This window comes from Mytilus galloprovincialis, chromosome 10, assembly GCF_965363235.1.
Source record: "Mytilus galloprovincialis chromosome 10, xbMytGall1.hap1.1, whole genome shotgun sequence".
NCBI classification, from domain to species: Eukaryota; Metazoa; Mollusca; class Bivalvia; order Mytilida; family Mytilidae; genus Mytilus; species Mytilus galloprovincialis.
Genome location: NC_134847.1, coordinates 58930339 through 58944818, shown reverse-complemented (window position 1 = coordinate 58944818; position 14480 = coordinate 58930339). Strand labels below are relative to the sequence as shown.

The following is a 14480-nucleotide window of genomic DNA, read 5'->3' as shown; positions in this document are numbered from 1 at the left end:
AAACACCATGATAAGAAAAAGATGAAAAAAAATCCCAAACGAACATAACAAAAAAATATAGAAAAAAAGAAGGATGAGTAAAAGCATACACACAAGTTTGTTTCGAAACTGCTTCGATAGACCTGTATTAAATTTGCCCGGATGCCTCCGAAAAACCAACTGAAAAAATGTAAACCACTAATAAAACGAAGCTACGTGCGCAAACACCGAATTCTATTTAAATCAAAATCACAAATATGAAAAGAAATTAAAAAAAATGTACTTTCTTTATTTTTATTCAATGACTCCATGTTTCACATAGATGTTTGTACTCAGTACTACAAGGTCTACTTCTCCATTTGTCGTCGATAAGAGCCATACATTGATGGTAATTGGGTTCCGAATGCGAATGCCAATGAGAGTCATCTCTATGTATATGCCCGTGGCTGTCGGTAATCCATTGCCATTCATGTTGACCCTGGATGTAAGACCCACCAAGCCAAACAGCATCATGGTCTTCAAAATATAATTCATGTATTTATAAATTAATGTATCTTAATCATTCAATGTATTCGTATTTCGTTTACATAATTACTCAAGTTCTGATTTTAACTTCAAAAGGTTTTCTATTCAAATAAAAAAAATTTAGGAATATCACCGTGATGCGGACTAATCTTTAGTTTCATCAACTTTCATGGAATATAACAGTAAATTTTAACAGATTTTTAGAGAAACAATTTTTAGTCCTCCCTGATTTAAATATTTAAACAAATATTTAGTATCTGTAGAAAATGTACTTAAAACGGAATAGGACATTCTAAATTTTACGGTGATGTTGTCAGTGTCCTTAATTGAATTGATTCATATTTTACATGTCGGGGCAAATTATAGCTGGATTTGAACTTTGGTGGTAGATAGTTATCTCATTGACAATCATATCTCATTCCTTTTTTTCCATATATTTATAACGTATGCTACTTCTTCTGGTTTGGGTTGACATACACTGATTTGCCGTAACTACCCTGTTTTCAGCCATTTAATTACAAAAAAAAATATTGTTGAAAAAATGTATCTTATTACACAAAACGTTTACTGATACTGAATTCTGTAATCCGGCCACATATTGATTGTTATAATCTATAAGAAGCTGTTGGTGTTTCACTTTCGTGGAATTATATTTTTATTGAGTTAAGAAAATTGTTTAACGGGTACTAAAGGAACATGTTTCTTATTGTATTAATATCCTTTGTATTCATACATCGTCCATCAGCGGCTATTTCAGGAAACAATTTTATAGTTATCAATATCAAGTTAAGAGTAATCATCGCAACGTACAATAGACTACTGCTCAAAATAAAAATAAAAATCTTACATTTGTAGATGTTCCGAAGAAATTTAACAAGGGCTACATGTTCTGCGTCGGAACTAAAGACAGCCATATGCATATGGTGTTCTTTACACGGATCCTGAAATAAAAATATAACGTTATTTTGTTCTGTATAGATTTTAGATGCACATTGTAAAGGAATGTACAAAATGAAGTATTTATCAATAAATTAACTGAAGTAAACTTTTGTTTCTTGTATTTCGTTGGTTTTTCCTGTTTCAATTGTTTAAAACACAAGTCAATTTGAAACCATTTATAGATTGATTTTTCGGTGTGTGCCAAGACTCCTTGTCAAAGGTCGTACTCTGAGTTATAATTGTCAACTTTTTATATATGTGACTTGGATAGAGAGTTGTCTCAATGGCACTTATATCACATCTTCTTATTTATATTAATTATATATAGCATTTATTTATCTATTTATATATTACATAGCTTTGATATAGCGCCTATCTAATAAACATACTACTCTAAGCGCTTAACATATAAAATTGAAGGAAAACATATATCACAATGCATACAATAATAGCAATTATATATATATATATGAACATAAGAATAAAACAGAAATTAAATAGAACAAGAATGTGTCCCCAGTACACGGATGCCCCACTCGCACTATCATTTTCTATGTTCAGTGGACCGTGAATTTGGCATTAAAATTAGACAGACCATATCTTAAGGAACATGTATACTGAGTTTCAGGTTGATTGGACTTCAACTTCATAAAAAAATACCTCGACCAAAAACTTTAACCTGAAGCGGGACAGACGAATGAACGAACAGACGGACGGACGGACGAACGAACGGACGAACGGACGCACAGACCAGATAACATAATGCCCCTCTAATATCGTAGGTGGGGCATAATAATGATGTAAATTAAGAGCATTGAAAGGGGAAATATATATCACAATAAATACCATAAAAACATATTAAATATAATAGTCAATCAAAAATTAAATAAAATAGTATATTCTTAGGTTTTGTCTGTAATACCGATTTTTTTTAATTCAATGCGTCAATTGGTTTAATTTTGATTGTATGTTGTTCTTGCTTTGTCCTATAAATCAAGCGTTGAGTACTAAATCGCCAAATTCAATTTACTTGTTCAAAGCCAGGAATTTTGTAAGTGGTGTGAAGATGCCGTCTTCTCATATCTTGTTGTATTATTAAAAAGGAATGCATATACCAAGGTAACACTAAGAAAACCATACAAAGAATAAGATAACACCATGGTTATAAAAGATGAATGGATAAACAATAGTCCCCAAAAAACCAAACAGTTCAGTTCAAAGAAAACAGGGTGTGAACCCATTTGAGACAATCAGTGGGTAGTTGACTGCTAGCCAAAATCAGACTAAGAGTCGCAATAAAAGAAGACAGAAACAGATTTTGTTATGAAAGAGAAAAGATTGAAAATATCCGTGTCATCTGTAACTTTTAATAATGAAAAAAATGAAAACAAAGAAGTAAATAGAAACACTTTAATAATTTCGAGCGTCCTAAACGATTTTCTTGATTGACTTCGAATTCTTAATCACGGTCGTTCAAACCTGAACATTTGAAAGCGTGGAATGTATGAACCCATAACATTAATAGGGGCTAAACGACCTGAAGGGGCTTAAAGAAATAGCGGCCCCGGTAAACTTTGCCCAAGAGATTTTGAATCTTGTTATTAAGTTATTTAATAATTTTCAACAAATATATTCAAAATAACATATATTATAAACCATGCATGATAGCACTGTCAACTGAGCTTACGATACACTTCGAGACAAGAAGTGCACTAGCAATACAAGTGGTATCGACACAATACTAGTATATAAAACATTTTCTACACATTTCATGCGTCTGAATCTCTTTTCTGGATTTACCTTCAGCAGGCTTTAAGCACTCACACACAAATATTTAACTTCCCACGATATATAAATACTTAACAATGGCATGTGTTTATTATTTGTAATTGGTTTTGAACCAATTTTTTTTTTGCTTAGTGTCAAACTGGTGAGTCAAACCATTTTTTAATTATTTCTGAAGTTTCTTCTCATGTTGTACTGTGTCATCATTATCTGCGGTTAGATGATGCCCGAGCCAGCACAAAAAGGTTTAACTCCACATAATTATATATGTGCCTCTCTCAAGTAAGAAGTCTGTATTTCTTGGTTCGGGTCTGATATATCTGGTTTTCGTTTAATTTCACGTAAATCAGGACGTCGATTGTTCGTTGAAAATGTGTCTCATTTTATCATATGGGGCCTTTGATAGTTGACCTTGCTTAAGGGAATGTTATTTATATTATATATTTGTTGATAATTACACCAGTTTCCATAGTTTCCTTAATAGGTTGCACTTTGCAAATACAGCTGTTTCTCAAGCCACGCATCTTTTGGGGAGATATACAATATTTAATGATAATTTGAATTGTTGACATACTGGTTCCCATATATGATCTCTTTGTTTCATCTCATAGAAACATAACTTGGGACAGTTACCAGTATAAAAACATACTATTGCGGTGAGTAAGTAGGCAAAAAGTAAAGGAAGGGGTGGTTCACAATTTTAGTGTAAGTTTAAACACTTACAAGTTCTGGGCATTTAATGTTGAAAAAATGCCGTATGTTGTGACATTTGAATAGAATAGTAGTGCATATCAACTTTCTATTCTAGGATATAATATTTCACGAAACTTCATAGTAAAAGTGTCACAGTTTAAGCCCCAAAGGGAGTTCCTCTGGGAAATTGCATTGTCTGTAATAACAGAAATGCAATCTATGGCTGTATGACCAAAAGAGACTGTAAAGAAAAATAAATGCGGTTAATGACAACATTAGAACGTCAGTTGACCAGATTTTTTTTAAATCTATCAACAGGAAATATTGCATTGCCAAATTTGTACAATTAGACAATTGAACTAGCAACCGTACATTTCAGATTCAATCTAATTACTTATAAATTCCTCCTGAAAGTGAGCGTACAATAACCCGAAAGCAGCTTTATTGCACCTATTTGTTTCAAAAAAATTACAGAAAGTATTACATGGCACAGACAACATACAAATACTGACACTGAACGGAAAATATATTAATAACTTACACCATGGTGACCATGTCTCGTTTTATCCCACGATGTTTTATGTGTAGTCAAATAATAACATTTGTGATTCCATAGATAATACTCATGCCCTCTGCAATCATGTTCAACTGAAATATCGAATGACACCCTTTATATATTAATACTATACATTTAGAAAGATCTAAAAAGCTACACACAATTTAAGTGATTATACTAATAAAATAATAAAAAAATTGTGAAAATTGTGAAACAATTCGAACGAGAAAACTTTAGCCTAAATTAAAGCATTATTACGGAAAAACAAATATGACAATATCAACGACAAACACTGAACTAATAGCTCCTGAATTGGGACAGGCTCATAAAGAATGTTGAGGGGTTAAACATGTGTGTGATGCATCAATCCCTAACCTGGGATAGTGGTGTTTCAATACAAATAAGAAAGAAAGAGGTAAAAACAACTGGTAATTTCAATTAACAGTAATTTTTTCTTAGGAGTTTGAACCATATTTTCATAATAATTTTTTAATCTATCAGCGAATTTTAGAAGAAAATATATTATGTTAGTACCGAACCAATGACCACTTAGCTGATTAAACATCAAGGGATTAACAGTGTACTAGCAGTTGTATCGACCAAGTGCTAGTGATTGAAAAATAACTTTGTAAATTTCGTGCCTCTTAATGCTTTCCTGGATTAACTTTCTTTAAGGGGAGGGGCGAAAATACCAAAGGAACAGGACAGCCAAAATCATAGATTAAAAATAAACTGACAACACTATGGCTAAAAAGGTAAAAGACAAACAGACAAGTAATAATACACAAAACACAACATAGAAAACTAAAGACTAAGTAACACGCCCAAACCTTAAAAACATTTAAAAGCCATGAATGATCATAAGAGCCATAAAGTAAATATAGAATCCGTCAAATGTTAACTATGTCTGATAAGTGATAGTGTACGAACCTTAGTTTTCATCATTTTCGTAATCAAAGCAGAATAAAGAAATAATATTAAAAAATGCATGTCAGTACCAAAGCACTGACTACTGAACTGTTGATTATTGATTATTAAATCAAAAAGTTGATTCACAAAAATACTGAACTCCGAGGGAAATTCAAAACGGAAAGTCCCTTATCAAATGGCAAGATCAAAGGATAAAACACATCAAAGGAATGGGTAACAACTGTCATATTCCTGACTTGGTACAGGCATTTTCAAATGTAGAAAATGATGGATTGAACCTGGTGTTATATCGCTAAACCTCTCACTTGTATGGCCGTCGCAATCACATTCCATTATATTTACAATGATGCGTGAACAAAACAGACAGATTAGGTAAAATTGTCATCTCATACTTACATTGTGGCGGAGCAGCAGTAGCACGTGTTGTTGTTTGTTGTGACGTCAGTGTTGTTTGAGTTGTACGTCTTGCTGTAGGAGATACAGTTGTTTTTGTGTGAGTTGTACGTAATGTTGTAGGAGATACAGTTGTTGTTGACTGTATCGTAGAACTTGAAATGTCATATGTGTTGCACAGGTCAGTAGAACAGCAAAAATGTCTTAAATTTCTCTTCTTCGTACCATGACAGTACTGGAATACAAAAAAAATGATATGATAGTATTTTATATCTTAATAATTACATTAGATGTATGCTTCATTATAATACTTTATTCTGATTGGCCAACTGCACATCTCGCGTTATTCCTTAATTAATTGCATTTCACAATAAAATATTTCATTCATAATGACACGAGATCCCACAATAAAGTGCACAGGTGAATTAAATAAAAACTTGATAAATAAAGGCAACAGTAGTATACCGCTGTTCAAAACTCATAAATCCATGGACAAAAAACAAAATCGGGGTAACAAACTAAAACCGAGGGAAACGCATTAAATATAAGAGGAGAACAACGACATAACACCGAAACGTAACACACACAGAAACGGACCAAGCATCAGACAAAACACCACGAGAATAACAAATATAACATGAAAACCAAATACATGAATTTGGGATAGACAAGTACCGTGCCACGTCTTATCTCAATTTCTCAAAAAGACAAAGTTCAATCTAAGAATCTAAAAATCATGTTTTCATGATCCTAGCTAAAAATGTAATTATAAGTATTGAATGCTTTTTTTTGTAATTTCATAGAGTTGTAAAAGCGTTGACCTTGCGCACATTTTTAGAATGAATCGCTTTCGCGCTTCATATAAAATGTACTTCGGTCAACGCTTTTACACCCCAATGAAGTTACGAAAAGAAGCGTTCAATTCTTAAAATGGTTTTACAATATTTAACCTTTTATTAATCGTCACTGATGATTCTTTTGTAGACAAAACGCGCGTCTCGCACAAATGACAAAGTTCAATCTAAGAATCTAATAATATGATGAGTCGATTTAGAAATTAAATTTTGTATAAACAAAAGACACCGCGAGATAGTCTTAACAATGGATTTCAGTGCTTAAGGAAACCCTAGGAAAAACTTTGTTAAACCTTTCCATTTTCCATTTTTCTTATTTTTTCATATGTAAGATTCAAATTATTATCAAAAATGGGAATGATGATGATTGTCCTTTCATTTGTCCCGTAAAACAGACAGAACAAGGCTTTTGGGTCATATGCACAAAGTACAAAAATGTTCCTCTGCACCAGACGCGCGTTTCGTCTACAAAAGACTCATCAGAGACGTTCGAATAAAACAAAATTAAAAAATAACGAAGTTGAAGTGCATTGAGGACCAAACTTCCTAAATATTTTACAGCTAAAATGATGTTTAATACCTGAGGTAAAAAAGCCTTACTATTTCAAAAATGTATAGTTTTGTAAACTCTTAATTTATAATTATGATCATCTTAATGATAATTCATGTCTTAAAAGAAGTGCTGACTACTTGGCTGGTGATACCATCGGGGATTAAAAATTCCGACAACAGTAGCTTCGACTAAGTGGTCGTAAATAAACTCATCATTGATATCAGAATTAAAATTTTGCCAAACAAGTGAAAAGGGCCAATAAATGAACGAAGTTAAAGAGCATTGAGGACCAAACGTTCCTCAAATACTGATGTTAAGTATGGAAAGCCAAGAACAAATTCTATGTGTAGCTGTCTTGTTTGTCCTGAATATTCACGAAACACTTATTCGCTGAACGCTAATCAATTCTTTATTCAGACTGAGACGCCACATATGATTAACATATGAAGACAAATTAAATACAATTAATGCCAGAATAGACAAAAAACGAATAACAAAAGAACAGTAGCTAAAGATAATATAACATCTAACCAAATGAGATTATATAGTTTCTTGATAAATAAAGATAGATTATGCAATAAATGGCAGTGACATAATCAAAATAACAAACAATCAATCAAAGTATGAAATAGTAAATACCTGAACGCCACCACAGCCTAACTTGTAGGAAAAACGGAAATCGTCATTCACATTTTCTGCTTGTATACATACCTGTGAAAATAGATCAATGCAGAGTAATTCAATACTGTCGAGGTTTAATGTTTGATTTGTTAAAAACAAAGCAATTACAATTTTATTTTATATCTAATTTAAACACCCAAAAAATAAACTAGAGTAAGTGAGTAATTAAGTAAGTTAGTGAGTTATTTTTATTGAAATAAAGGCCAGACATTGCACTATCATCAAATACAACATTTTCATATGAACATATACACATGTTTGCAAAATTGAATGATTGCGAAAGGTTAAAATCCCTTACATTACATACACATCTTAAATGGGGTTTTTCACACAAAAGAGCAATTATATTGAAATTTGTCTTCCTTGTAAATAACTTGTATCTTGCTAGAAATCTGATGTTTATTAAGCAACCAAAAATTAACAAAAAATATTTAATTAAATATGCATTAACATCATGTTAAATTTTGAAACAAAAATTCCTATTTTTGGGTGATGGAGTTAACCATTTATTGGCAACAGCAAAATACTTATTTATTTGGATAAAGCATGTTGTTGGAAACTGATGACAGTTTTGTGCAATGATGCTGGATAAATCTTATTGACTCGAAAAGAAGTAAATGTGCAGTACAAAGTTGTGCATCAGTTTATTGTTTGTATATGAACCTCAATAATCATTGACCTATAAGAGTAACTTATTACCAAAAAGGTATATGATTAAAAGATCGAATGAAAATTTTCAAAAAAAAAATCTTTTTTTTCAAACACTGAGGATATTTATTAATTTTGTTTTTATATAGAAAGCATCAAAGGGTTCTGTAAAATAACATAAAAACCGAACACCTAGGTAAATTCAAAACAGAAAGTCAAATGGTAAAATCAAAAGCTCAAACAATTCAAACGAATTGAAACAACTGTCTTACACCTGATTGGATACAGGCATTGTCTAAAGAAGAAAATGGTGGTTCAAACCTTGTTTTATAAATATAAAAACCTCTCACTTATACGACAATCGAATAGAATTAAATTATATTGACAACAATGTCTGAGCAAAACAGCCAATAATTATAGGTTAAAGATATCAAACATTTAGGTAAATCAGTCAACATTAAATGTCAACAAAGAAAAACAAAATGTTATATGGCGAATGACCGGAATGCAAAAAAAGCAATACAATAAAAAATGATTGCAATATTTCATTTACTCTATTCAGTGAGGCAATCAATATGCAAACAGATTTTTAGTTCTTAACTTAAAAAAAATAATACAATGTTCTGGAAACGATCAATCCGCGGCGTACTGATAATGATACTCTTAACTATAAAGAATTTGTTATTCAGTAGACTTTGTAGACTTTGTTTGTTACTGTTTTTCTTTGGGTTTTTTTGTACACAAATTAGGCCGTTAGTTTTCCCGTATGAATCGTTTTACGTTTGTCATTTTATAGCTGACTATGCGGTGTGAGTTTTGCTTATTGTGAAAGGCCGTACAGTGACCTATAGTTATTAACTTCTATATCTATATGGTAGATAGTTGTCTCATTTGATATCATACTGCATCATCTAATTTTTATAAACTAGGTCTGTTTAGCCATTTGACTCCTGATAATTTTTTCTTTTTATACATAATTGGATTTCACATATTCGTTTTTTGTGTTCCTGATGAAAGTAAACCCTGTAACGATCTTTGGACACAAGAAAATTATAAAGTTTTGTTTTCAATTAAACAAGTCTGAGAACAAATGCAGATACATAAGGATATTATGTTTTGTTGGTCAACATTAAAATTATATTTCTCTGAATTTACTCCTGTTATCGTTCAGTATTTTATACTATCTAATAGATCTGAAAGTATTTTCCTACCTGACCTGGCTGGGAACATTCTTGTGATACATTACATAGAGAAGGCTGGTAAACATCATCACAACTGTAGCATTTTAAACCTAAGGTAAAATAAAAAAAAATCACTCCAAGTCACATTCATTATTAGTTTCGTATATCTATTTAACAGATTTTTAGTAGAAGTTGCCAATACCAGAGGAGATAAAATATTGCATGCATATGATATAATATCCATAATGTAATTAGAATTGATGTAAATTTAATTAGAATGTTCGTGCAATATGTAAAAAACGTGAGTGACATTGTTTTAAATTATAGTTGTCAACAAACGTTCCAAAGGTTTCCTTAAAAGTTATGTTTTTTGCTACATGCAGACAAACTAGAGTCTGTGTGAGGTTTACAGAATATAAAATTTTCAAAATAGACCAAATCAACAGAAATTGGATTTAAAAAAGTAAGAATAAAGAAATAATGGGGTGCAACATTTATAAAAGAATACAGAATAATGAGCTAACCTATAAAATGAAATAGACAACAATTTAGGTATACAGAAATAGGATTCCATCCATCCAAACCCTCTTATATCTTAGGGTCACTGTTTTCGGTTTTAATGTATAAGAATATTTATTACTATATTCCATAGAAAATACGACTTTACAAGTTAATAGAGTTATTCTCATTTTTAAGGTTTTGTTTACTTCCATAACCCCATTTGATTGTAGTTATCAAAGGTACCAGGATTATAATTTAGTACGCCAGACACGCGTATCGTCTACATAAAACTCATCAGTGACGCTCATATCAAAAATATTTATCAAGCCAAACATACGAAGTTGAACTTTAATTTGAATGATAAATATGAAATACAGCAAAAATGTTTTGTTTGTTTTTGTAATAGATTCCTTTGTAATGGTTTCGTAAGGTCACAAAGATAATTAGGTATATCATGTGACATATGCCAACTTAGTTCACAGTTGTAATATACTTGTTAGTTTGCAATGAATTGCAATCAAAATGGTGCAAGGGGCCGTCTTAAACTTGCAGTGAGGTAAGCGTATTTTTGGTGGTGTTGCTTCTTGTTGAAGACTTCACTGTGACTTTGTAGAACAGCAATAAAAGAGATGTTCGATTGCTTTTGTATTTTTTTCGCTATGCACAAACTTATTTTGTGGCATAGATGGGTACCCCATATACCTCTTTTATATTTTTTTTTCGAAAACTTAAAGATTTTCTTATCCTAGGCATAGATTACCTTGACCGTATTTGGCACAACTGTTTGGAATTTTGGGTCCTCAGTGCTCTTCCATTCTGTACTTGTTTGACTTTATAACTATTTTGATCTGTGCGTCACTGGTGAGTCTTATGTAGACGAAATACGCGTAGGGCGTATTAAATTATAATCCAGGTATCTTTGATAATTATTACACATATATTTATTATTTAGTGAAACGTATATTTAGTTTTTAATATAGATTAGATCGTTGGTTTTTCCTGTTTGATTCGGTTTACACCTGTTATTTTGGGGCTCTTTATGGCGTGATGTTATTTGTAAGCCAATGATACGTGATAAAGGACATGCTTTGACCTATAATTGTTAACTTTTTATACATTGTGGTTAGGATGGAGAAATGTCACATTGACACTCATACCACATCTTCTTATTTATAGTTATGTTTCTTTGTGTTTACCTGTTACGCCACCAGAGACGGAATACAGCAACAATATTGAGACTGAAAAGAGAAAAATAAATATTTACTCTTATTTCTGTAGAATGATTACAAATTATATTAATGATATTTTAAGTAATCTGCCGACTTAAGCATGTTAAGCATGTTTTAGTAATCAAATATCTAACCAAGTTTTGATAAAACTATTATCTTTTACTTTACAAATATAAAATCCGCCCACTGACTTGGTGCATCAGTGCAAGTTCCCATTACATAATTTTAGTTCACGATTTACATACCTGTTCTTAAACCTAAAATGTTGCAACTCAAGTAAACATAGGATTGCGATTTCAGTTAGCAAAGTTAACAGATGATTGTTGCTGTTCTGTTTACTAGTTATTAGTTTTGATATTGGTTTCGTCATAATGAATATTTAAACATATTCTGTGAGTTTATACAAACGTCTTGAGTATACCTGTTGATTTAATTCCAGAAAAAAAAGCTGATGTAGCGCAACAAAATATATTTGTATATTCAAAAATGACATTTGCACTTGGTATCACTCCTTTTTGTTTTGTTCAAAAGATCTCTTTCCAATTTTATACGGTTGAATTGATGAAATATTTCATGTTCGAGATTACAGATAAAACACAAAACAATTTGATTCCTCAAGAACAGTCAAGTTAATATATACTAGGTTGTTTAGCTCCAAACTGAGAAAACAAAGGACAGGTGAACTTCATTATTCGACAAAAAGACATAAATTATCAATATATAAGAAAAATGATGACGAGGTTTAAACAAGTAAAGCTTGTTAAACACTTTTCCATAAAAAAGATATTTATCACTTACATATGCAAAAGATTGTGCAAAATCAATTTAGAAAAAAAACCCATTATCAACAGTTATATTGTCGACCAAAAAACTGCCTGAAGTAAGGAAAAACTAAGGATATTCTTATTCCAGGAATAAATTACTTAAGGTGGTATGGGAGTCTAAAATAAAAATGATAGAATTTGTTCATACTTTGCCAAAACGTAGTATCTATTGATATATGTTCAAAAATATACTAAAAATGTTAGGTCGCCGTGCATTTTCTCAAGTTACAAGTTGTGACAAAATGACATATTTTGTATGGATTATACAGGAAAAACACTATTTTGTGATAAGAAACTAAACAAAATGATAGAATTGTAAAATAAATTACGAAAAGATAGCTTTCAGACAATGCTTTAAAAATATCAAAAGAAAAGATAGGGTCACCGTACGTTTTTTCCGGATAAAATACAAAATAGGAAAATTTCATGTAGATTCCTTCAGAAAATGCACTGTTTTAGAGTTATCTCCCCTTAAAATAGGACCGACTTCCAAAGATGTACTAGCTTAAGAACACTTTCTGAAACCCATCTTGTTCATTCGAAAGAAAATTTTACGGTTATTATGACATTCCAACTTGTTTTTTTGTCCACCATCATAAGTCAAGTGTGGTATGCAGGAAACATTATACGAAGTTGAATAAAACTTCTTTCTTTTACTGTCGTTCTTATAGCTTAAAAGAGGGACGAAAGATACCAAAGGGACAGTCAAACTCATAAATCTAAAACAAACTGACAACGCCATGGCTAAAAATGAAAAAGACAAACAGAAAAACAATAGTACACATAACACAATATAGAAAACTAAAGAATAAACAACACGAACCCCACCAAAAACTAGGGGTGATCTCAGGTGCTCCGGAAGGGTAAGCAGATCCTGCTCCACATGCGGCACCCGTCGTGTTGCTTATGTGATTACAAATCCGGTAAATAGTCTAATTCGGTAGGTCAAATTCATGAAAGGGAAGGGGATTGTAGTTACGACGTGAGGAACATATCCGATATCATTTGTGAAATGGTTATTCCATAACGGTCAACCAACTCGTGATGGCGTCCGTAAAATTTACGAAGGGATGATTTCAACTTCACCATTTGGAACTCTTGATTTAATAGCTTCCTTGTGAGCAGTAACCCTCTATCAAGAAAATCATGATAGGAAATGCAAGCACGGGAATATCGTATCATTTGAGAGATATATACCCCGTATGCAGGTGCTGCTGGAATGTTGCTACTTAGAAATGGAAAGTTCACAATTGGAAAGCTGAAATCATCTCTTTTGTCGTAAAGTTTTGTCTTCAACCGACCCTCATTGTCAATTTCTAGATGTAAGTCAAGATATGAAGCTGACTTAACTGTATCTGTAGTATCCTTTATCTCCAATTCGATGGGATAGATGCGTTCCACATAGTCACCAAATTTTGAATTGTTTAGTGAAAGAACGTCATCTATATAGCGGAAAGTAGAGTTAAAGGATATTGCTAACTTCTTATCTTTCTTCCTAAGAAGTTCCTGCATGAAGTCAGCCTCATAATAATAATGTTTTTTGAATACCGGTATTAAAACCACAATTCTTACCTATTAGACAACGTTCCATTGTGTACATACATATACACTTATGTCATACCAATAATCTTGTAAGTCTAGGCATTGCCCTTGGCACACTGAGATATAAACATGGACGTTACGATTTGATAATGACTTATCCTTGAGTGTCTTTCTATAGTTCCAACAGATATTTGAATAAGTTGATATCTTTTGTCTGTATATTTCCAGTCCATAAATTTATGTTATTGTACTAAATCTAAATGTTGCCATTTAATCGACCAAATTTGACCTCAACATTTTTTTTTGTGTTTGGTTGTTTTACATTGTGGTTTTCTTCATCCTGTAATATAGATTTTCTTTGATATTTTCCATCTCGAGCAAATTAAAGACGGTTACTATTAAAAAACAGGAGATGTGCACACGAATGTCATATTTTACGTGTTTCCATTCTAAATATGTTTTGAGACAGGAATTAAAAAAAAATATTGAGGATATAACCAACTTTATCTAAGAATCAACGATTCTAATATTGTTAATTATCGTCTAGATATGTGTTATAAGATCATAAAAACTAGAAGAATAGCTACATCTCATAGGAAAATCAGAATAGATCCAAACATCGACAGAGAAGGAACTTTAAATTTTAGTTAATAACAATCACATTTGT

The 14480-nt window shown here is 31.7% G+C and overlaps 1 protein-coding gene across 1 annotated transcript; it reads right to left on the bottom strand.

Annotated features, from left to right (window-relative positions):
- Window positions 1-247: 247 nt before the first annotated feature.
- On the bottom strand, window positions 248-13862 carry LOC143049538 (uncharacterized). The gene is made up of 8 exons (XM_076223146.1): window positions 13844-13862; window positions 11415-11456; window positions 9748-9827; window positions 7847-7918; window positions 5804-6035; window positions 4463-4569; window positions 1352-1445; window positions 248-495 (listed from the first exon to the last, which is right to left on the bottom strand). Exons 1-8 carry the CDS (start codon window positions 13860-13862, stop codon window positions 278-280), a joined length of 864 nt encoding a protein of 287 aa, XP_076079261.1. The 3' UTR covers window positions 248-277.
- Between the last annotated feature and the right edge of the window lie 618 nt (window positions 13863-14480).